A 25,972-nucleotide genomic window follows, 5' to 3' on the forward strand; every position below is an offset into this window, starting at 1 on the left:
CACGCACACACACACAACTTTGCATGCAGCAGCAGCATCCATAGCCGTTCAGTTTTTTGGTTCAGCCCCAGAAACTGGATCTTTGCTGTGTCTGTACTCATGAGGTTTCTTTGAATCGCCCTTAGTCCTGCCTGACCCCCCCAGGAGCTGCACTATCAGATGAAGGTATGGACTTCCAGAAGTCCAAACCTTCATCTGATGGTGCATCTGCCCTGCCCCTGTTAGGAGCAGGGCAGATGCCTGTGACAAAGTTGCTCTGGGGGGTGAATTCAGGCACTCAAACCCCTCCACCACGATAAGGTGGCGATTCAGGGAGGGGGAATTTTTCAGTTTCAAGCCAATCACTAACAATTTGGGTGGGAAAACCGGATTACTCGGAGGAAACCCACAGGCCGTTCTTTTCATCTGGAACAAAGAATTTAGTGTGACTGATTTTTGTGGCCAAAATTAATCTTTTTTGTTTTTGTTTTGAGTTGTAATTCTTGGGTCGTCGTCCTGCACAACAAAAAGCTGGAAGTCAACGTCTGTGACTCTTCAAGATCCTAAACCATCAGGAACCATACATGAAATGTATGTGTTTTTGATATGCTGGTACAAAAATGAAATTGTTTTTAACTTATTTTAACATGTGAAAGTTTTAAGGTAAATATGATGAATTAGTCAATGTATTTTGTGTGTGTGTATTTTTTGCGTATGGATCCCAGGAAGACTAGCGACCACTTTGTGGAAGCTGATGGAGCTCCAAATAAATAAACAAGCTATCAGGAACCACAGAATGGTTCTTCTAAACAGGTGGGGGGAACCGAAGCCCTCGGAGGAAACCCACGCAGACACGAGTCCGTCAGGAACCAGAACTGACCCAACAAACCAACGTGCCGCCCGATTTTTTTCTAGCTTATTTTGGGAACTAATTTCACACAAAAACTAGACATTTGAACTTTAACTATATTAACCCTGAACTCCAAACCCATATTTTCTGAACTTCTTTTACAACCTAAAGTCAGTTATTAAAAAACATTTACAGTCTATAATGAAAAAAATGACATTATTATAACCCCAGTTATAATGTAGAAGAGTAAACAAACTTGAACAGATTTCCAGACTTTTATTTTACAGAACAGAAACTTTTTTTTTGTGCTTTAAGAGTGAAATTGAAAAATATTTTTAAGATACAGGCCTACAAGAATTACAAAAACTAATAAAAACATAGCAATCTAAATAAATAAATATGTCAATACATTAATAATCAACTAACAAATAAATAACTAAATACTAAAAAGATAAAGCATCACTAGATTTTTTGGATCTAATCTCAGCAAACATCCTACAAGCTAAATAAAGATTTCTTGATCCACTATATTTTCCAGCCTCTTTCTAGCTCTCTGAGTCTCTGTTGTTCCTTAGTGAGGGTCTTTTTAGGACCCCTGGGAACCTTCTTTGGTCGTTCGGACCTTTTCACAAACACGGGTTTGGGTCTCAAACTTGGGCATTTTTTAGCGGGACACTGAGTCTTGTTCAGAACAGCTTTCGGCTGTTGGGTCCTTCCAGTATCCATGGAAACCGGCTTTGGTTCTGGTTTTCTCACAGACACGGGTCTGGGGATCAGACTTGGCCGGTTTCTAGCGGGACACTGATGCTGTTGGGTCTTTCCAGTATCCATGGGAACCTGCTTTGGTTCTGGTTTTCTCACAGTCACGGGTCTGGGAATCCGACTTGGGCGGTTTCTAGCTGGACTCTGAGGCTGGTTCAGAACAGATGTCTGCTGGTGGATCTTGGATCTGTATTCTGAAACCTGCTCAGCCAGAACTGCATTTTCCTTCCTCAAAGACTCCTGTTCTTTTCTTAAAGCTTCAAGCTTGGCCGGTATTTGTTGTCTCTCATAGAAATCCACGTTAAGCTCCTTTGATTCCCCTTTCAGGCGGTAGTTTTCCTGTTTCAATTCATCAACATTTTTTACCACCTGATGGAATTCTTTTAGCAGCAATTTAGTCTCTGATTTTGAATTTTCCATCTTCCTTTGTTCTTCCAGAAGGTCTTCCTTTTCTTTTTCAATGGCATTTATTTGACATTTTAACTCCTCGATCTGTTCAGGATAGACCAGTTCTCCATCCTGCTGTTGGCTGTGGATCTGAATGACCTCCCGGATGTGCTCGCATTGGCCCTCCAAGAGGCTCTTTTGGGCTTCAATGCATCTCAAATCGATCCTCATTGCTGCTTCTTTACTGCGTTTCTTCTTAAGATCTTCCAAGTCCTTCTGGAGAACTGCATTTTCCTGCTCTAAGGCCTGGATCTGATCTTGGTATTCTTTCTGCAGATCCTCAGGAGAAATGCCCGGATTCATCATCAGGATGGCTTCCTCTTGTTGGATCTTTAATTGAAGTTGCAGAAGCTTTTCTTTGAGGACTGAGTTTTGCTCCTGGGTAGCTTTGAGGTGGTCTCCTGCAGGTTCATGCTTAACTTTTCTGTCTGACAAAACAAGAAGTTTGTCCTGAAGCTTTTCAAGTTCCTGGACCATTTCCTCATTTTGCTGTTTTAAGTCCAAGCTGCTGGTTTGACCTTGTTTGTGTTGACTTTCTGCTTGAAATCCAGGCTGATCTTCCTGAACTCCTTCAGCCTCACATGTCAGAAACGTTAAATTCAGAGCTTTGTCAGTGAGGTTGGCTGAGATGGAATCGTTTCTTAGCTTCTCAGCTTCCCACACGTGCCTCTGCAGGTTTTGGAGAGCTTTCCGGAGAGAATAGTTCTGCTCCACAATATAATCCAGTTGCTGCTGTTTTTCGCTGTACAGGTCCTCCCAAGACATCTGATCCCTGGGGATTTTATTTCCACGTTTTAACCATTTCCTAAATCTTTGCTTTGCTCTCTTAGTGAATCTTTTCAATCCGTGCTCCAGCTTTCTGCAGTCGTCTAGCATCTGGCTGTCAGAATCACAGAGGGATTCAGTTGAAGAGCTGGTAGCTCCAAGACTTTTAAACAGATTGTTGTGGAACATGGCTGTTTCTGGATTGAAGTGAATTTGTGAAAGAGCTGAAGGCTTAAACGCTTTTGGAAACACGAATTTCTGAAACCGCTTGAAATCTCTCTTGATCTTTAAAATGCTGCAAGACTCTCAGAAAGATGGAGTATATATAAACTTTGGAGAGGCAGCAATTGACCGTCAAATGACGTCAAATGATGTCAAACTATGTCATTTTAATCATTTATGATGTCTTTTTGATTATTTATGATGTCATGTGAATCTTTTTAATTCCTCTGAAATGACGTCATGTGACATCATTAAGACGTCATGTGACATCATTTTTCTGTACGTGTCTGGAGATTACATCATTTGACTGCCACGCCCTCTGGTGACATCACTTCCTGTTTTTGTCCTCTGTCTGTTACTTACGAGCCAGTAAAATGAAGGGATTGTGTTTTAAAAAATGCTTTAGTTTTTCACATTTTAATGCAATCTTTTTGTTCAACGTATGGAATAAAAGATGAAAGTCTGCACTTCAATGCCATCTGAGTTGTTTTATTTAAAATTCACTGTGGTAATGTACAGTAACAAAATTATAAAAGAATGTGTTTCTGTCCAAATATTTATGGTCTTGACTGTAGTTTACTCTGAAAGGCTGAAGAAAAACATGATATAGGCGAAGCCCATAGGAAGAAAATGTTCATGTTTTTTCTGTGGGGATCAGGGTGTGTAGTGGTAAACACTTTACCCTTGTGCTATCCTATGGAGTCAAGATGACCATTGACTTGTTACCCCTACCATGACAAAGGTGGATGAAGGTGGAAAGATTTCATTTAATCCATGGACACCAGTGAAGATCACAAATCATTGAAGAAAAAAGGTTCAGAGCACTGTCTGGTGCAGGGGTGGGCAGTTAGTTTTTGCCGGGGGCCACATCGGAAAACTGAATTGTGCAAGAGAGCCACTAACTTTCCTCCGTTGTAAAATGCTTTTAAAGTAAAAACATTTTTAATAGCTGGTACTGATATTCAGAAGAATAAAGCACTCTGTAAATGTTTATATCAGGTTATGTAAAATTGTGGTTTATAGGTCAAAAAGGAAAACAAAAACAATTATTGAATCTGTGCAAATGTTGTGTGCAAAAGACAAGAGGCAGGTGGTTCCAAAAAACTAAAGATTTATTTAAATAAACCAAAGGCACTGCATGGCAGAACAAGCAAAACCAAAGCAGAAACATGAACTAACATACTTGACTAAATTAAGAACTGACTTGACTAGATGTGACTTGGCTTGACTTGAAAATGAAACATAGCAACCTGAGAGGGGGAACATACCATCACAGTAATCAATTTTTAACTTGTTAATCTCCCCAAAAAATAAACAACAAACTAACAAATTTACAGAAATAGAGCAATACCTCAGTATTGATATGTATTGTTGAACAAACAATAACTTTTAATGTTTTCCATCCATGTTACCTCTTCAGTGAGAATAATCCAGTCTGTTCTGGGCTTGAACAAGGGCACTAAAATCTGGCTGAATGTCTGAAGTGGCAATGCGAAGAACAGCTGAGAGGTGGTCATCAGTCACAGATGATCTGTGTTTGGATTTGTTAAACGTCATAACTGAAAATGCCTGTTCACAATGGTAGGTAGATCCAAAGAGGACTAAGATCTTCTGAGCATGCCTCCTCAGGTGTGGAAAGTTCTCCTTTTTAAGGGAGGAGTAGAAGTCCAGCAGTGACACTGACCTGAAGCGCTCTGCCAGGAGCATATCAGACTGCAGCTCAATGAGTTCCATCTGAACTTCACTTGGTGCATCATCCACAATGCAGTTGAAGGGAGAAGAAACCACATGCATTTCACTCTCAAGAGTTTTGAAATCTTGAAATCGCCTTGAAAACTCTGCATGCAGTGCTTCTAGCATGGTTGAGTACTTTTGGAGGTGACCCTCTGGTCTTTTGGCTTCCTTTAGTGTTGGCAAATGTGTCAGATTATTGTCCTTCACTTGGCTTTAGAGAAACTGCAACTTTCTCATAAAAGCCTTCACTGCATTGTACATCTCATGCACAAAAAGCCCCTTGGACTGCAGTTTGACATTTAGTTGGTTCATTAGTGCAGTCACATCCACAGCGAATCCAGCCACCCAGTCTTCATCTGAAAGTTCTGGGACGTCATGACCTTTGTCAACACAGAAATCCTGAATCTGGCCTCTCAGGTCCCAGACACTTTTCAGCACCTTGCCAAGGCTGAGCCACCTGACAGTGCAGCTTATGTCCAAGGCACGTTGGCATTGGGAGTAGGGTCATCTGGACCCCACAAGGTAGCACAAGGGAACTGCAGGACACACCTGCATTCTCTTTAACCCTTGTGCTATCCTATGACCCCACCCTTACATTGACGTGTTATTCCTACCATGACAAAGGTGGATAAAGGTGGAAGGATTTCATGTAATCCATGGACACCAGTGAAGATTGCAAATCATTGAAGAAAAAAGGTTTAGTGCACTGTCTTGGGGGGTCTAGATGACCCAACTCCCAATGTCAAAGTGTCTAGGATATCACAAGGGTTACGCTGCAGCCGCACCTCTAGGGGACCAAACAAGCCAAAAACCTGCAGCACCTGCACAGGTCGACGTATGTCCAGGGGCCTCATTTATAAATCTTTGCGTAGCATTTGCGTCAGAAGTGGCGTACGGATGAAACATAGGACGTGCGTACGCAAATAAATATTCGGATTTATAAAACCGTGCGCACGCACATCCTACGCATCTTTCCCTTAATAAATCACATCCTATTCTTAATGCAGCGCAGCTTTTGCGGCTCCATGACACGCCCATAGTTGCCCATAAATAGTCCGTGAAACGCCCACAAGTTAATATTCATTGATTGCGAAATCATGGCAAACACAGAGAGGAAATCAAAAAAACGTAACTTCACTCAATGTGAAGTAGAAGTTATCGTTGGCGAGGTGGAAAAGAGGAGAAAATGTTGTTTGGAGGGCAAAGTGTGGGCATTACTAATGCCAAAAAGGCACGTGAGCGGCAAACGGTGGCAGACGCCGTAAATGCTGTAGCTTCACAACCTTGGACCGTGGCCGGTCCGAGGTTGTGAGGCTACAGCGCTCCATGGGGGGGGGACTGGAGCGCCAGATGCATGCACCGGGTGACACGCGTGGTTCCTCCGAGTGCTCCTCTGTAACGCCGGGCCCAAAAGTCCACAGCGGTCCAACAGGACGGCTCGAGGAAGTCGGAACTGGCTCATAAGCCACTCGTCCTTGTTTGTCAACAAGTCTTCTTGCTGTCTAAAGATGCGTTCACTCCGAATTCTACCATTTGCCACATCTTCTAAGGGCGCAAGATCAGCCATTGTGCGTCATTACGCATTGTGATGGGGCATTTTATTTCCCTCCATTTATTGCATCTGACAAGCTACAGATGTCGGTAATAATCGACGTGGAAATTGTTCAGCGCAAATGTAATTTCTTGTTGCTTTCTGAATGGTTGAGACATACGCCATACATTGTTTTATCAAAAATAAAACAAACTAAAGGCATATGCATGAATACCATAATTCCATAGCTTATGAAGAAATGTTTTAATATGAAGACAACTTTCCCCAGTGGACAATTAATATGTACGTCTGTCCGTCCGTCCGCACGCCCGCACCTATATGTCTGCTCCGCCAGACGGACACACTGACGAGAATATCAGTTGTGTACATTATTTCGTTCTGTTAACTATATTATTTATGAGGATGAATTGCACAACATGCCAATATTGCAGAACATATTTCACTTTTCTTTCTGCAAATAAGTGTTCTTTGAATTTCTGTTGTAATATTCGTTTGATCTTTTTTGTTTGTTTCACTGCTGATCGATCAACGGGTGTTCGTGTAGGCTGTTAATTGTAAGACTTGCTTTGTGAAGTCTTCATGTTATTTCTGAGAGGCAGTATTGTCATTTTCACTTTCACGTGTTTCTTCCATCTGCCGACGGTGTCGCCATTTCTCATTTCACCCGTTTTTGTGCGTACGCCTGGGTCAGAGCTTGCGTGGAGGACCGCACATTTTCCCGTCAAGTTTGCTTTTTATAAATCTCAACTATTGCCTAGAGAGTGGCGTACGCCTTCTTTTGTGCGTACGCAACGTTTATAAATGAGGCCCCAGGTGTTTGTGACTAAGGCTTTAGCAGAGACATGAAGTGTGGGAGAAGAAGTTAAGTAAAGTAAACGACATGGTCTGATCTTCCTCATGTAGAAGGAAAAGTGTTGGCCTAATGAGTGGAGGAGATTTTTCCTGTAAAGGTAAGTTGGTCGTCATATTCCTTGTGGAATCGGCAGAAGCATCACTAAAGATAACTGGTAAATGTAAACTTGATGGGAACTTTTGTTGTTGACATTAAGATGAAAAGATTTATATTTTTTGTCCTTTAGGCAGGGAGGTCTGTGGGACAGACAGAAACGATAATGCTGCTGTAGGATCTGATGTAAAACATAGGAGGAGGTGTTTGTGTCTTCAGCAAAGACATTGTATGAAAAGATGATGTGTGAGGGCCAAGAGCAGAACCCTGAGGAACACCAGTGAGGAAGCAGTGAGAGCTGGATTCTTCCACTTTCCAGGATTTTTTTTTAAAGTTCGTCCAGATAAATGGGATTTATGACAGAACAGAGACCCCAAGGAGGAGTGAGAGCCCAGGAAACAATGACACAGAACCAGAAGACAAAATGATTTGAAGACCTAGAAAACGTTTTAGAAAATAAATCTGTTTCAGAAGATAAATACATTTGAATATTTGTTTTTATCCGTTCTGTTTGATTTCCGTTTCTTTTTTCTTTTCAATATAACACAATGTTCCTGTTTACTTTAGTTCCTTTGGTCTTGAATTCCCAAACAAAACTGTTTTTAGAGACGTTTTTTATAGAGTTGCTTGCTGAGCATTTAAGGACCAGTGGGGATTACTCTGCTAAAGGAGCATGATAAATTGATGCCCTTTAAAGTTAATTTTATATTTCCATTCTTCACAACAACGTCTGTTCTAGTGGAACCTAAAAATAGCTGTATAAGAGCACAATACTGTTGAGATCAGGATCCTTGAGTAGAAAACAGGTTTAACTATCAGTTAAGAGGAGATATGATCGTTTCACAACAACATTCAGATCATTGAACCTAGAGTGATGACACTCTTTACTTCTTATGTTTTTTAGGATTGGTTCTCCAGTCATTCATCTTCTTAACCATTTTTTCCCTTTCAGGGTTGCTGTAGTCTATCCCAGCCACTCCTGGGTGAAGGTACGGGACATCCTGGACAGGTTGCCAGTCTGTCGCAGGGCCACAATCAGACACCCATGGAAACTCTAATTCACACATAGGTACAATTTAGAGCAGGGGTGTCAAACTCCAGGCCTCTAAGGCCGACCTCCTGCTGCTTTTTCAGAAATCCTGTCTCATCTGCTGCTGATGACCTGGATCAGGTGTCTTTAGCCAATAAGGAGCTTCAATGGCAGGTTGGTTAGATCAGTGTTTTTCAACCTTTTTTGAGCCACGGCACACTTTAACCTTGACAAAAATCCCGCGGCACACCAGCATCCAAAAATTAAAAAAAAAGAGAAAATCACAGTCTGTATTGATCTACAGCCCCTCTGCAATCTCACACGCATTTTTGTGATAATTGTGGCAGAAAAAGCTGGAAGTTGCAGCTGTTTTTCTTAAAGATGTAATAAAAGTTAAGTTAAAAGATTTAAAAACTGTTTGATTTGTGTTCGTTGTTTTTTCAAGACGTTAAGAGGAGAGACTCATTGTGTGCCGAGAAGCTGTCACTTCAACCCAATGCATCATGGGAGATGTAGTGCAAAAATCCGCCGAACGCAGAAAGGCAAGCGTCTCTGAGCTTTATGGTTTTGTTAACTTGTTCCACGGTCTGATACCAGATTCTGTGAAAAACTACACCGCTAAAGACGAGCTTTAGCTGGTATTTTTGTTGGAACTGAGAGACTTTATGAGCAGAATCGGAACAAGGAAGTGAAGACTTTAACCACTTCTGATTGGTCAGACTGATGACATGTGATTAAGACTCCAAGAATGATTGGTGGAGACAGTTAAAGGGGCGGGACTTTTCAGAAAACAGCTTTAGTTGCAGCTAAATCGTGGTACCGTCATTCTTATCAAAATGTCATTAATAGAATCAAATAAACGCAAAGAAAAAAGTATTTTACGATTTTTTATATTGCTAACTTCTCAGTGTTTTACCAGGGCCTGTTTGGATGAACACAGAGCTGATATCCTGGAGATAGGAAATGTGTCACGGTGCCTGTCAGTTCTCCTCCCCCTCCCCTTCACCTGAAGATTGGAACCAGCTGTGGACACTCAACTCATCTCCCTCAGCGCCTTCATAAGGAGATCCAGCCCAGCATTGGGCTGCGGCACACTGGTTGAAAAACACTTGGTTAGAAAACATGCAGGACACCTGCCCTTGAGGCCTGGAGTTTGACACCTGTGATTAAGAGTAACCAAAAAACCTATAAAGCATGCGAAGAACCCAGAGAAAACCCACACCTGCAAACTCCTCACAGAAAGCTCCCCCATTGGTGTTCTGCTTCAGGTCACCCATAGTCGGGACTTGAACCCTCATGCTGTGAGGCAAGAGCGCTAACCACTGCGCCACCATGCAGCCTATTTTATCTAATGAACTTCTGCTTTGGGAGTATTGTCGGGATGTACTTTCCTTGCTGAGCTCCGTTCAAACCTAGAAGGGAATTATGGGACTTTAATGAAAAAATAAAACGGTGAAGAATAGACTAAAAGTAAAAGACATTTGTTAAAAGGACTGGCAGCATAAAACCCTACACCAATCAAATGAAAGTCATAAATTTAAAGGGGAAGACATTGTTGGTAAAATCACCAAATGGTCCTTGGTCTGGACGACACTCTGGGGTTTAGATTTAGATTTAAAAATTGACTGTTAAATGCATTTTTCTGAGATTTGTCTTCAGGAAATATTTAAATGGATTTTTAAAATACTTTTTTAACCCTTGTGCTATCCAAGGCACGTTAACATTGGGAGCTGGGTCATCTAGACCCAGTAGACAGTGCGCTGAACCTTTTTTCTTCAATGATTTGTGATCTACACTGGTTTCCATGGGTTACATGAAATCTTTCCACCTTTATTCACCTTTGTCATGGTAGGGAAAACACGCCAATGTAAGGGTGGGGTCATTTTGACCCCACAAGATAGCACAAGGGCTAAATCTGGAATGTTGTCTCTTAGATTTGACAGATACTCATAATTGAGAACCGTTGCTTTAAATAGCCTCATTTTTTTTTTCTTATTTAACTTCCACATCTGCTAAACAAATGCTTCTCAGATCTCAATCTTCTGAAGAAAAGACTTTAACCTCTTTTTTTAAAAATTTGTTTCATTCTGACATTTTTTCCCAGTGAATCCTGCAGATAAAACTGTGGCGTGGACTCACAGTTTTATGGCCTCTTGATATGGTTTTGGAGTTCTTCCTGTGGCTTGCAGGCTGTGTTTCGTTAAACAGCTAAATATTGACTAAATGAGCAGCCAGGATGAAAATAAAAAGCTAAAAGCTCTGAATGGATTGAACAAAGTGTTTAAGAGAACAAATTGGAGAGGCTGCCTCCCACCAAAAAGATTCCTTTCTGTTAAATCATCTGACCAGACGCAGAAAAATGACAACTTCATCCTAGACACACTATAATGTTCTGCACAGTGGATAAAACCAATTACAGCAGATAATGTCCCAGAAAAAGCTTTAAATGTGACCGTTATTTCCAGCTATAGGAAGCCAACAGACTGGAGACTTCAACCTTGGTCCAAAAGAATAGAGAATAAATGCAGAATACTTTTTTCCCCTTTATTCTGAATTTATTCCATTTGTTTTTTTAGGCAAAGAAAACAGAAAACATTCAATGTCTAAAAAAACAGGAGGTAATGATTCACAAAGACTCGGGTGCGTCTGAATAGCCCGAAAAGGTTTTCTCTGTCTGAAGAAACAGCAGGATGATGCAGCTGTTTTTTCGCCTCCAAACCTGGCTAAAGCTGGGCCAAACATTTGAGCTTTTGCTTCTAATAAAGCCTGAAACGCAGCAGTGAGAGCTGTGTCGGCAGACTGCAGGGCTTAAACAGAGTTTTGACTACAAAAACGGCAAAAGTGTCATGGTTTGAGTTTGTTGTGTCTTGTTTTTCGTTTTAGTTCTTGTTCTGTCTTGTTTGGTTCTGTTTCCTGTTTTATTTTGAAAGGTTTCCTGTCTTGTCTTGTTTCTTGAGTTCTACTTCCTTTGGTCCCCATCTGCCCTAATCGTGTTCACCTGTGTCTTGTCTGCCCTGTCTGTTTATAAGTTCTGTCTCTGCCTTCCTCCTGGGCTGGTCCATTAACTTCTGGTCGTGTGTTTAACGTCTGTAACGTCTGTAACGTCTTCATGTGTTCACGTCCCTTCATGCCTTGTTCCTTGTCCCTCGCCACGCCACAGTGAGTTTTAGTTTTGTTTTGTCCTCCTGCTCGGCAGCGCTTTTTGTTTACATTAAACCCTCTTGCCCTGAAACCGTTTGCCTCCCGCCTCTGCATTCTGGGTCCTACCGGCTTTCGAGCCACCCCACATCGTGACAAAAAGGGTTGGTTGAGGTTCAGCCTGACTTTGTGCGTTTCCACAGGTTCTTTATAAAAAGAAACTTTGGGACACAATTGAGCCCTGACTGCTATTTCTGATAAGTAATGAAAGTCTGATTTTTTTTTTTTCATGCTTTGGAGTAGTGTATCTAAAATAGAAACTATAAAAATAAAAGCCGAACAACGTGAACTTTACATGATTTGCTTCTAAAAAGCACAGCACCTTCACTTATTTTAGAGCAAAGGCTTGTTTTTCTATGCTTGTAAATGGCCTCAAAATGGCCACAACGGAACCAAAAACCGATGTAACCCTTGTGCTATCCCAGGCACTTTAACATTGGGAGTTGGGTCATCTAGACCCCACTAGACAGTACGCTGAACCTTTTTTATTCAATGATTTGTGATCTTCACTGGTGTCCATGCATTACATGAAATCTTTCCACCTTAATCCACCTTTATCATGGTAGGGAGAACACGTCAATGGTCATCTTGACCCCATAGGATAACACAAGGGTTAAAACGGTTCCAGGTCACATCTCACCTCTGCAAGGCAGCTCCTCGTGACCCCCCCCCCCCCCCCACACACACACACACCACCACCATCGCCAGCGAGCTCCAAGCCTGTGACAATACATCAGTGAAATGGAGGAGATCTCCAGCACACCAACTTTCTCCAGGATTTGTGAAAGATTCAGATTGAAAATGTAATGATAAGCAAGATGGAGGACTGTCCTAAATGCAGGAGACACCAAGGTTAGAAGGAATGAGCGAAAAACTCTGAAGATGAAAGAGCAGCAGGGTGAGGAATCTGACTTATACTCTAGATGAGGCGGATATTTTCTCACAGCTTTGCTATACTGCTGTGCATCTAATGATAACTATAATCCAGTCTTGTTTCACCCTTATGACCTGATTTACTTATAACTATACTAACCTTTGCCTAAAGCCTGTTATTTTTAGTTGACACAACATATATATTGCGCATTGACTACACTTAGATTTATTTAAAAGGCAACAATCCAGTTCTAGAAAAACACCATAAAGAATTAAGTAAAAAGGCCTGAATTAGCCAGAAAGTTAGTTTTGATCAGGAACCCCCTGGCCTTGACGTTAAATTCAAAAGCAGTGAAACACGAGAAGACTGAACACAAGTTCCAAACAAAACAATGGATCAACTGGAGTAAAGAAGCGTTTGAGGAATCAAATAGGATGAGGAATGTGCCATAATTGTCATTAAGCGTCCCTTAATGGAAGGAAAAATAAGTCAATAATGAATCAATTTTCTTTTAAAAAAAGTTTGTGATCAAACACTGAAGGAAGTGAATTTTCATCTGAAGGAACCTAATCACAAAGACAAACCCAGATGGACAACGACTGCCTTTTGATATTTATTATGACATCAGCATGAAAATGTAGAGGATGTCATGGTTTTCAGGCGAGACAGACCCAGGCGCTGGAACTCAGAATGATCAGGCAGGTGAGTAGCTTGGTAAGTGATTTTAATCACAGGAGTATGTGACAAGGTTAGCTTCTTTTACAGGATGATATCCAGACGTGAACGTGGCTTGTGGCGAGGCTGGAGGTACTACTGCGGCTGGGCGGCTCCGAGGCTCGTCAAGGCAGCAAGTGAGTGACAGCAGATTTCCACACGGGTGACCTTCGTTCTGGTGAATCCTGAGACATAGAGGCATAGAATGAGAGCAAGGCAAGGCGAAAGGAAACAGACATGAGCAGGCAGACCAGGCGTAGTCACCGTTAGGGGCAACGAACTGGCGTCGAATGAATGAGCTGGATCTCCTTAAAAGCAGGCCGGTTGATGAGGGTGAAGTGGTCACAGCTGGTGGAAATCAGGAGCAGAGCTGAGGGGGCGGGGCTGACCCAGGCACCGTGACAGAGGATGATGGACACGAGCATTTCAGTATCATGTCAGTGGGTGACAGTTGGCGGATGATGCGTCAGAACAGTTTCAGACAAAGATGGTGGTAGTGAACATGCTGACATGGTTGTGATCTTTGGAGCAAACAGGAATGTTTGTGATGCTCTTTGAAAACCTTCACAGGAGTTGTCCAGTGTTTTTTATTTATCAAGGAATTTGGTTTTGAAAGGACAGACCTTATGGGGGCTTTGGGTCATGTTGGTTCCTTTTACCGTCCTCAAACGTCTTAATAAGATCTCCAAAGAGTTTTTTTTTTTAAATGGGTTTGGAATGTACTACACATTAGAGGACTCACGGTTCCTCCTTTTTTCATGGTTTGAGAAACTAAAGAAGTCCGAAGGCATCGGAGCATGCTACACCAAACAACACTCACACCTGCCTTAACTCTTTATCAGATCAAAGTGAATCAGCGGATTCTGATGCCAAGAACAGCAGCTTTGCACCAATAAGCAACACTTTTCGTTAGGAACGGCAGGAGTTTTTCAGAAACGTACCTCTGAGGTGTGACACTGCTGGTGGCACCCCTCTTTTCCCGTGATCTCTTTGTGCACAGGCTCCCCCTCTAGCGTACAGCCCCTCACAACCCCAACCTAACGTTAGCAGTCTGACAAAAATGGCAATGTCGGAGCTATCCAGCCGTACAGTTTAGAGTTTTGAGACGAGGAAAACAAAGAGCCACATGGATCTATTTGTCTACAAGTGGATGCATCATTTGTAGACATCGTCAGGCGTCCGATTTTTGAACTCTTGACACGCTGCAGATCGTGTCCGGACATCGAAACTCGCCGCCCCTGACGCGTGAATCGGGTCTGCTGGGAATGCAGCTTTAAAGGGATGAGATACAGCTTAGTAGTACACAGTCATGAACAAAAGTTTCATAAACTAGTTCATAAACATATTTCTGGCACAAACAGATCCTTTTATAATTGGCTCTGATCTCAGCTTCCACTCGGGAACCTCCCACAGAACAGGGTGACTGACTGACTGAAGGTGCTTTTATGCAGAGAGGTCAGTGTCACCTCTAACAGATTCTCTCTCGGTGGCGCCTTTCTGATTAAATCTCTAGGTTGGACTCTGCAGATTTTAAAGTAGTAGTGGTGGTTCAGATTTAGAAAGTCATCCACTTGGACTTTATTTTCCACATGCATGTGTTGCATCTGCTTGTTTTGTGTGGGAACGGTGCCTTTTACCCTTTGGAATGTTTTTCTATCCTATTGTGCATTTCATTTGTGCGATAAATGTTTTGCACCCTTTTCTTCTGTAGGATTTGTTACAAAACCTCCTAAAAATAATTTATTGACTATCGTGAGCCATGTATCATTAGAACAAATATGTTTGCTAAGAAAACGTTTTAAAACTGCAGTGGGAAAGAACAGTCCATCAAAAAAATGTTCTTTGTTTCTTTTCTACTGCAGTCTAAAAACAAACAAATGATGAGCAAAAGTACGAGTGTTAAATTGCAAAAGCGTGAGCTGCATGAGGCTCATTTTTCCTGACTGCTGACATTCACTAAATCAACAAAATAAGACATTTCAGGCACCGTGCTAACCAAATTTATGACAAAAATACTGCAGACTTTGACAAAAAAGTTAAAAACATCTCAAGCTAGCGTCAAAACGTGTAGCTTTAACAAACCTTTGTGTTACAAAAACAATTTGCATTGGTGATTTCTTTCCGCATTTCAGCACTGATGACCTCTGACAGCGGCGAGCGCCACACATTGTTCCTTCTCGCAAACACCCTTTTCCCTTCTCCAGGAATCGGGAACGAGCACCAAAGAAGCCTGGAGCGCACACAATCGATGACAACAATCTCAACACAAACTCAGTACTGTGTAGCTGCTAAAGTGAAGGACTTTGCCCTCTCTGGATGCCACTTTTTTTTTGCTGTTTGTATTTGTGGATGTCCTTTTTTACTGCCGATGACAAGAAAATGTCCCCGTTGTGGGATAAATAAAGTTTTATCTATCTATCTATCTATCTATCTATCTATCTATCTATCTATCTATCTATCTATCTATCTATCTATCTATCTATCTATCTATCTATCTATCTATCTATCTATCTATCTATAAAGAAAAACACCTTAAAGCATGCCAACACCAGCATCCATGAAAACAGAACATCTTAAAATAGATGCACCTGATACCATACAGTTTGTAGAAAAAAAACACGTTTGCATGACTATGGATCTCATTTAGCCTTTTATTTAATTTCATTATCATACATTAGGTACAAATGACACATTCAGTTACAAGGTTAAGTAGCTGAGACTCATTTTAAAGGTTTCAGGCTGGGAGAGAAAATAAAACATACAGCATTTGCGAAACACGTGGTTCTCCTTCTGTGCAGTCTCTGTAGACGTTTACTGCGAGTAATTCATGTACGAGGAGCACAAACCAGCAGGGAGTGGCTATGGAGCTGCGTGGTTATAAGGCATTCATTCCTGCACGCTGCTGAACCGGCGCCCTGCGTCATGGATGTTTTCTCTCAGGATGCAGCAAACAGGGACAAACCTGGCGCGGGACACATGTTGGACCAGGACAAAAAAGGACTGTGAGGAGTGCTACTTCATTTAGGAATAACAGGTTGTAAAATGTCTTTACAGGACTTAGTTTGGACAAAAAAAAAAGAAATCGTTCAAAGCGTTAAAAGAGAGGACAGGAGCTGGAAAAAAGCAACAATTTGAGGAAAGTTTCTCAGCTCTGCGTGGGATTTTGCTCATGCAGACATGTGGCAGTGATCCTGTGAATCAGGTGTGCAGAAGATGGTGCGTTTGAAGGGGGGAACAGAAAGAAGCCACTCTTTGAACTGATGTAAACAATTTCACAAGAAAAATGGGACTGAATTCATAGATTAAGTGACAGATTTGGCCCTTGGACTAAGAGGAGGCGGAGTCTTCAAACTAACACCAAAAACTCTGACATGATCCTTCACCTCCTCCATCAGCCCGTTTTCTTTAGGAACTGTGGGGTATAAAGGATAGAAAAGGGAAAAGCAGGCTGTTGTTTCAGAATCCTAAAAGTTCATATTGGCAGAGAAAACATACTTTGATTGCGTTCATCTATAATTTTCCCAGATTTCAGCTGTATATCCTGGGAGTGGAACACACACCGCAGCTGGTGGATGGGTACTGAGAAGGATTTGTACCGAACATATGTACAAGCTGGGGAAGGCACACAAGGGAAGAGCAGTAATCGCGCTCCAGTTCAGTTAAAGGGATGAAGCTAACTATTGAGCCAGAGACACGGTGCAAGTCAACGTCTGCAAGGAACAAAACAACAGCTTCAGACACAAAACTGAAGGATCAATCGGACAAAGGAAACTATCAAGCTGACTGGCACTGTTGGGTTTACTGACACAGTGTACACGGGTAAACTAATGGCAGCGTCTGACCTGCTGTATGTGGCCAGCAGAGGAGCTACCAGTGTCCTCCATGTTACTACGGTTAGTTAGTGCAAGGCTGCTATTGTTGGGTTCTGCTGTTCTCCGGGTTTGGCACATGCTAAATGCTGTAAAGGTTTAGAAACGAGACGGAGGAGTGAAGCAGTAGGACAAACATAGACACACTGAGGTTGCCATTCAATGGTTGCTACCGGTAACCAGTTTTTGATGTGATATTCTGTCTCTTTCCTTAACTTTTACCAGAAGAATCGAAAAACAAAAACAATTTAAACCCCAGAAGGAACTCAAAAGTCAAGAGAAACACATACTTTTGAGAAAATAGAACTTGCATTGGAAACTGTAGTCAGTCAACCTTTAACTGATCCGACTGAAAGTCTAACCGGTTTCTGTCAGACGGACGTTTTTCTGGCTCCTTGGCACCAAACTCCATTAATGCTGCCTAACCTTAAAACTCTATTTCTGCTCTGCTTGAAACTAAACGGCAGGAGAAAAGAAAAAAAAGTTGAACATTTTGAAACCCTTTTGTTTCAATTCATCAGCAGGAATCCTCTGCGCGAATCTCCCAGGACTTTTCCTTTTCCTCCACCGTGAAGAGCAGCGCTGCTGTCACATTTTCACTTGCGGGAGTTTCCTGCTTGGCAGCATGCGGCATTCGAACCGATCACATGCATGAGTGCTGAACACCCAAAGTATGCAGACACAGAGGGACATTCCAAAAGCATCCAGTCAACACCAAAGTACAGCCAAGAATCTTATCCCAACAAAAAAAAAGAAAAGTAGTCGTTTCTGAGGAAAACAGAAACAGAAAACTTTCTATTTGTCCTAAAAGAAGCATCCAGCTGTTACAAAGGTACTGGATTATGCTTTTGATGGTTAAAGTGTTCGAACAACATAGAAATATTGGCTTAAATGTAAGAAAAACACATACATGTATTGGTATAAAATGTATCCTTCTCTGCCCTCTTAAAATAACTCACATTTATTTACAAAGGAGTTACTGGCATTTTTGTTACTTTAAAATATTATGATCTAATGGAAAGATATGAAAGATCACCAGGGTACAGAGTATAAACAAACAGATTTTCTAATATTTTAAACAGAAAAGAGTTAAGGGAACGAAAAACAACAAAAGTATGAAAAGAAAAATATTATATATTACAAGATAGAATGGGAAAAGGAAAGCACACGAGCATGTCCACTGATATAAACTGTCTCTGCAGCTTCAATGTGTGAACTAATGCTGCACCTGTTAAAACTCCATCTGCTATAGTTTTATCTTCAATTTGTAAAAAAAGAAATAAAAATAAACTGCTTCGTTATGTGACAGAAGAAGGGAAAGTTTTGGTAGCGAATGAAGTTTGGACTTCTTGTAGCCGTGTTTTCCTGACGGCTTGTACCAACTCTTTACATTCCCGCGTGTTCAAACTCTTCCTGTAGTCAACAAATGCAAGAAACTGAGAAGGAAACTAAAAAGGAGAAGAAAAAGTGTAAACATGGTAGAGAAATCATTGAATCAAAAGAGCTGCTGACCACCTGTCCTTAATATTTGGCTATAGCGTTTACATTCCTGTACTTCTGTTCTGTTCTTTTAGGATATGTACATTTACACTACTCACAATAAGTTAGGGATATTGTTATTTACATCAGGGCTTTCCCTAATGGTCAGAATCTTAATGAAATACATAAAAGTTCCCTTTGATATCACTATTAATGAATGAGAAGTAACACAATGCTTCCTTCATCTGCCAAAATGACAGAGACGCCTCATGGTGTGTAAGTGCTACATGCAGTTCTGCCAGGTCACTTAGGGATGGGGTCCAATCGTCCAGTCTCTGCCTCCGCTGATCACAGACGTGCTCTATGGGGTTCAGGACAGGGGGCATTGTGGGCCAAACCACATGAGCCACGCTGAATTCCGACCATTCTGGAATGATGCGGTGGAGTATTAACATCCATGACGAGAAAGTTGGGGGAGGCTGGTGGAATTTGGGGATGATGACGGTTCTATGATTTCTCTGAGGTAAGAACTTGCAGACTGGGCTGTCTAAACAGGTCTAAACTAATCTCCTCCTCCTCTAAAGCCAACTCTTGGGACCCTGCGGACCTTTGCCTGATGCTGACGATCATCCTTTCTGAGCAAGATGAGCAGACACTCATTAGTGAACAGGACGGTAGGTATTGTCCAGGTCACGCAAACGTTCATGGCAGTGTCTTGGTGTCAGGGGAGTCACCTGCAATGGTAGTCTGGCGTTAGTTAAACGTGCAAAGGTCCACAGGTTTTGGTCATGGTTATTGTCGGGGCTCCACTCCTAGGTCTGTCTCGCACTCTGCCAGTAGTTTTGTGTCTTGGTTCAGGTGATGACACTTAAGGACGAGTTCACCTGCAAAATCTGACTGTCTACTACCGACCTGACGACGCGCTATGGCCAGGTGGTGCTGCTCGTCGCGTGTTCATGGAGGTTTGAATGATGGACTTGGAATGACTTCCTGACTAAATCAGGTTTTTTACCCACAGAATGTTGCCATTGATGCCACATTGAAAGGGCTTTTCTTTTAGAATTTCTTGGTTTTGGCCCCGATGACTAAGGCACACTGTACACAGTCAGACCATTCTGTGGGAAACGCTAAAGAGTGTGAGGTGTGTCTGTCACTCCAATACGATCGCCTCCCTGTCCTGAAATCTGTGAAGTGAAACAAACACTGTGTAGACAACATCCACTGAGTATTTCATAATATCCCTAACTTATTGTGAGTAGTGTGGATAATGTGTTGATCATCAGTTAGGGCAGCACTGAGAAATGTAAACTTTTATTTGAATTGGAATTTGTTTTTAAAATAAATGGATTATTAAAGCCTGACACTGTCATGTCTTAGTGCTTCCAATAGCCCAATCCTTCTATGGAATTAATCTCTTTCTGTTACCAAAACCCAAACTAATCTATTCCAATTATATTATAGGAACATACAGACTACTTATTTGTGTTTGCCGATGAATCAAATAGATATTAATATCTATCGTGCAACATTAAACATGAACCAGATTAAAGGTTTGAGTTGGTGGTGTTGAGCGGGTTGTTCTGATGCCACTCTCATACGCTGTTGACAAGTGACGGGTGCACAAACTCCGGGTTGATGAAAGAGAACCCTGCAAACTCGGCCTGGTCGATGTTGGCGATGACCAGCTCGTCTGGCGGGGTGAGCTGAGGCTGGGTGCGTGTGAAGAACTTGTCAAAGTTTTCTGCTCCTTTGCCACACTGCAGAGAAGACACACAGAACAGGACAACATGGTCACACGTCAATATTTATTGCTTGATTGAAAATCAAAATCCTATCAAATGCCCCGGCAGCGGCCGCAGAGGAACCCGATCAGCTGAGCTCCATGGTGGACGATGTGAAAGATTTTTTCAAGATTTCTCTGGATTGAAAACTCATTGCTTTACTTTAAATTCTATTTGATGTTCGTTAGTTTCATTATATTTGCTAATTTACCATAGGATGGACATTAATTTTGTTTCTTTGCTGTATTTTGAAGCCTGTCTTGGCCTTTTTTCCTTCCCCATTGTGTGTCTAGTTGGTTTGATCAGCCACTTCCCCTGTGTTTCCAATTAGTTAGGTCAGTTTAAGTGTGTTTGTCTGTTCAGTCGTCCTCCTCTGTTACATTTGTTGCTTTGACCTCTTTTAAGGGCCCTTCTTGCCCATCTTGATGGTTTTTGAAAATAAATTGAAATATTTTTTACCATCCTTGCCTTATACTGCTCAACAAAGTCCTACAAAAATAAACTAAAGGAAATAACATGGAAAAGTTAAATAAGGTTTACTTCAATAACCTACTGAAGGAAAATAAAAACTATGTGAAGCGATCATTAGAAAAGGAACAAAAAAACAAATGTACTCAAGTTTATGGTTGATGAAAAGGCTCAAAACTATGATAATGATGAAGCAGCAAACGGCTTCAATAACTACTTTGTAAATGTGGGTCCAGATTCTGCAACTGAAAAGGTGCCAAAACCAAAACAAAAGGCAGCAGTTTCACCTTGAGGTCAGTTCCAGCTGATGTTCTGCTCAAATCTTCAAGCTTAATGATCAGTCTACAGGAATCACCCGAAACAGAAACTACTGTTTGGGCAACAGGAGACCTTCAAAAACCCCTTTTAAAAAGCTGTCACACTGTACAGCACAGTTTCACCAGAGCACATCTTTTGCAACAACACACACTCGTGTCCTTAAATAAGTGGAACGAATGGCGTGTGGGAGGCGCTCTGAGGATGGCAGAAACATGTCAGCTTGCACCTTTTTGAGGCATGTTTACTTTAAAATACAGCATATTCCGGTTGTTTGGGATTTTTTGGCTTTTTGACCACGTGAAACAAGGAAAGTGTAAATAGCAAATAAAAACTGAAATGACAAAACTTTTCTGAAGATAATGCTTTTTTTTTTTTAATTAACAAAGCAATTTCTTCATAAACAAGAAAAAATGTGCCATTTTAAAACATGGAACCCTTATTGTAACAAGTAGCTGGAAAAAGGCTGTGCAGAAACCTTCACTTCTCTCTGGTAGGTTCATCCACCTACACAGCGGCCTCACAGGTTCGAGTCTTAAAAATACTCAATTACTCGCACGTGTGCTCCCACATGGCCCCTCCCACACACACACACACACACACACAAGAACCTTCATGTTTCTCATCTTTTGAAGCCTGCTACGACTGAGAGCAGATTTCATGGCGCTCTAGCATAAAGCTTCACTAAAAACAAACCAAGATTTTAACATCGAATAAACACGTCAGTTCAGAATATTCAATTCTGGGTATAACTACCAGAAATGACTTTCTGCCTTTTATCTTCCACTATGAACACAACATAATTCCTGCTCTAGAAACGTCAGTTCTGCAGAGCTACATAAAACGAGGGCGTTTTAACACACCCTCCTCTGTTTTCAGTCCATTCCAACCAGGATTATTAGCCATTACATGGGCAGTCCGAGCCCAAAGCCAACAGTGACCGAGCTCTCAAGTCTTGAATAACTCATGGCAAACTGACCTTATCAGCTGCCGTCCTATATTCCATTTAGAGACATGACATCATTGCCAGCCTCAAGTGCATGTTGGTGTTTACGTGAGTGTCAGTACGCATCAAGAGATCTTAATGTCAGTCAAACTGCATTAAGGAATCACTCTTTGTAGAGGTTCAGACGTTTCTTACTTTCTGGATTTGCTTCTGACACGAGTCCAGATGTGAGCCATGTGCAGATCCCAGCACCAACGATGACGGTAGAGGTGTGTCCTGTGCTGTTGTTTGTGTGTCGTGCATGCGACCACCAGTCAATGACATCTGCTTCAAGCTACCGAGACCGTTTCGGGGTGCAAAGACAGCAGGACAAATGAGACACAGTGCACACAGGGAATGCTGCTCTCCCTGCCACACAAACAAAGACCTGAAAGGTTGTAGCCACTAGCCTCCAAATGGTGCGTCTCTCTCTGTCCACTTGTATTTTTCTATCCATCACTGACAAGTCATTGCTTGAGTGAAGCAATGCACTTTTAAAACGGAAATCCCCAGCACTAAGATGTCCCTTTAGTAGGACTTCCTGGTTACATCAGGTCCCAGATGCAGAGAAGCACTACTACCATTCTGCACCTCAGGACATTTCTGGGACCCAACTTTACTGCACAGCAATCGGCATTGTGCCTTATTTATAACAATCTTTAGGGGCTTTATTTATTATCATCTTGTGATCTCTTATCAAAGTCTTCCCGGTGGTCTTTTAATTATGATTATGCCGTTTTTAGCTAAAATCAGGGACTTAGTTTCTGCAGAGCGGCAGGAGTCAATCAGAAATTCCCCTCCGAGTTGTGGGTGGGACATTTGGCACGGGGTAAGCCTGCCCTCATTTCCCATCGATCCTTTGTTTGCACTCTCCCCCACTAGCTTACAGCCTCCTCACAACTCCAACCTCATATTAGCTGTGAAACAAAAATGGCGAGCGACATTGGAGCTACGCAGCCGTGCAGTTTACACTTCACCCTCCCTGCCTCCAGTGTGGCTCCACTGGTGTGTGAATGTGTATGAATGCCCCGGTGATGGACAGAACTGGCAGCCACGCCTCAGTCAGTCTGCCCGAGGGCAGCTGAGGCTACATCAGTAGTTTACCATTACCAAGAATGAATGAATGATGGACAGATATTGTAAGCGCTTTGAGCGTCTGGAAAAGCGCAGATAAGTCCAATCCATTATTATAATTAATTCTTTTTTATGAACATTTGTATTTCCAGTGCTTCCTCAGTTGGGTCCACCCCTTTGGGTCAGCTGCAGGTTCGTTACCAGCACCGTAACCTGCATCACCGGTTTGCTGTGGTGGAGTGGGTGTCTGTCATGCTGCACGTGGCTGGCTATGCGGCTGTCCATGAAGGAGGGGATCCCAACTACTAGCTACAGTATGTGTATTGTTGGAGCCATTTGGCTGAATTTAGGTTATTTATTAGATTTAATGCATGCATGTGCCTGTCATTCTTTGGCCATCCAGCTGTTCCGGCTTCATATTGGTTAGGTGCATTTTGGGAGCCGCCGTGTCTTTTATGGGCATTGGCTTTTGGATTTGAACTTGGGAAGCACGGCAGCACATTAATCTTAGACCGTGCTTAAACTGTGTTAAGAACCTTTTATTTTTACATTAAGGACATATTCATGCTTTTGAGTATTTTTGTGGTTTGTACTTTATATTTTTACCGTTCAAGAAAATAAATGCCATAAAAAGGAAGAACGACCCTTTTTTCTGAAGCACGCGTAAAGACGGTTCCTGCTCCCCAAGATATCCGAATGTAACTGCAACGGCAGTTACATCTATGTACATCGATTAAGGGGGATGGAGGTTTTGTGTGAGTGTGTTGCATATGGGTGGGGTTTAATTTTTATATTATTATGTTTTCCTTTTTCTATCCTATTTGTTTTAGTGTACTGCACTTTGTGTTACCTTTTGTATGATATATAAATAAAGATTGATTGAGTGATTGATTGATCGCAATCTTGCCATCATATCCAACAAGAAATGTTAGGTCAGTTTGTGATCCAAACTGTACTGTTCAGAGGGAAAACAACCACTACAATGAACATGCATATTTTTAAAAGTTCCCAGTTAATGCACAAACTCCACAAACACACACAAGCTACAATGAGACCAACACTGGACTGTGACGTGACTGTGATAACCTTTCATTGCCCTCTTGTGTGCTCTTGCCAACTCCTAATAGGCATTGATGTATCTCCATTCTCCATACGCTACATTATCCCACATGAGGTTCTTTTTGACCTACTTTCTCTAATCTTCAATCTCTCTTTGTGCAAACAGACATCCATGCCTCTGCACTCACAGATATTAAAAGAACACTCAGCTGCTTAGAATGGTAAATGAGTGCAGACTTGCATTAGCGTGGTTCCACACATTCTCTGCGTCTCTTCTACACACTTCTGTCTCCAAAGCTACAATGGGAGGTTTGTTAAAAAGCAGACCCCACTTGTTTTCTCCTAAACATTGAGCTTAGCCGTTCTGACAATGAAAACAAGCAGACCACACATAGCACAAGAGCCTACAGGCAAAAAACTCAACATAGAATATTGGGAAAAACTTTCATGTTTTTTAAAAGTCAGTGATTTCAAAAGTGAGTATCTGATTTAGAAAAAGTACACATGAATTACGGAGCCCCTAAAGGGCCATTGAAGAAAAAAAATTGAAGTAAAAAATAAAAATAAAATAGTGGGTGCGCAGCTGTTAGTAATGGGTGCACACCTGTTACTTCACAAAGAAATGTTCCCAAGTTACCTGGAAATGGCATTACGTGAGCTAATTAAAGTTTGACTTTGCTTTTTGACTTTTCTACAAAGAGATGGCAGCTCTGCTTGCTTACCGTCACAATTACATCATCTCTGAACGTCATCTTAAAAGAGTTTTCAAGTCATGTGGTTTGTTTCAAAAAAGGGTCCAAATTATATTTGGCATTCGGATTCTTAGGACAAACTAAAGCCATTTGTTATTTGTATTAATAGCTCTTAGTAACTAGTAAAAAAAAACAACAAAACTGTTGAAGTAAAAGAAAAAAACACTAATGAATGTGCACCCGTTAATTTCTTTTTTTTTACTTCAATTTTTTTCTTCAATGGCCCTTCAGGGTCTCCGTAGAATGTTGGTGATTAAGGTTGACAAGTAAACAGAAATTTGAAAAAATTCAGTTAAGAAATTTGAACATTGTATAACAAAAATCTGTGATGGAAATTCATAGCATCACATTCTAGTCGGCTTGTTACCACATAACGCTTGCAGATGCTGAAGTTACATGCACCTGCACGGGGATTGACCCGTAGAAGTGCCGCAGGTTTTTGGGTTGCCTGGGCCTGTGGAGAGTCAGACAGGTGCAGCTGCGTCTTAAAGGGGGCACAGGTGTGTCTCGTATTCCCTGGAGGCTCATGTGGTCACCTCAAAGCACGTCATGAAAATGGAACGTATGATTTTTGTGGGTGTGGTATATGTGAGGCTAATGTAAGTTACACACCTATGACAAATGAGTGATGCTGTCATATGGTGCAATTATGCCACAGTCTTTGGTGAAGTGCACGCACTGGTCCCCTACTGCTGCACACATGGGGAGTGTAGGGGATACGTAAGTGCACTGAGCTGGAGCTATCGAGCCCTCTACAACCGCACCCACAGTCCATCCGGACTTTGGGTGGCGGTGTTCGCTAGCTCCAGCTCCATGGGCTCATGATGTTTATCTTTTGAGACAATAATACAAAGATCCTTTAGGTTGTTTTTTTACCCCTCTCGGGGCAACAGATGGACGGACGCAAGTAACGGCCGTCATCCAGGCTTAGCACCTGCAATAAATGGTCAAATTCACTGTACTGCGAGACTCTCTAGAAGTCTCTATAGAGCTCTCCAAAACATATAAACCCCAGCTAATCGCTCAACATCATCTATAACTTCCATGATGAATGAAGTCTAGAAAACGTTTGTTGTTCCTCTTCAGCCGTGGCGTCAAGGCCAGGCGTCGAACAGTA

The 25,972-nt window shown here is 41.8% G+C and overlaps 1 protein-coding gene and 1 long non-coding RNA gene across 2 annotated transcripts in view; both read right to left on the reverse strand.

The window, feature by feature from the left end:
• Positions 1 to 13,025: 13,025 nt before the first annotated feature.
• On the reverse strand, positions 13,026 to 15,424 carry LOC144993035 (uncharacterized). Its single transcript, XR_013657040.1, has 3 exons — positions 15,156 to 15,424; positions 13,338 to 13,457; positions 13,026 to 13,258 (listed from the first exon to the last, which is right to left on the reverse strand). It is a non-coding gene; the product is annotated as an uncharacterized LOC144993035 (long non-coding RNA).
• Positions 15,425 to 15,710: 286 nt separating this feature from the next.
• The window catches only part of prkcaa (protein kinase C, alpha, a), a 166,968-nt gene continuing 156,706 nt past the window's right edge, over positions 15,711 to 25,972 (reverse strand). Inside the window, exon 17 of the mRNA XM_023960408.2 lies at positions 15,711 to 20,178. Coding sequence (XP_023816176.1) covers positions 20,014 to 20,178 — 165 coding nt within the window. The 3' untranslated portion in view covers positions 15,711 to 20,013. The remainder of the gene's footprint in view (positions 20,179 to 25,972) is intronic.

This window comes from Oryzias latipes, chromosome 1 (genome assembly GCF_053564925.1).
Source record: "Oryzias latipes strain Hd-rR chromosome 1, Olatipes_Hd-rR_3.1".
NCBI classification, from domain to species: Eukaryota; Metazoa; Chordata; class Actinopteri; order Beloniformes; family Adrianichthyidae; genus Oryzias; species Oryzias latipes.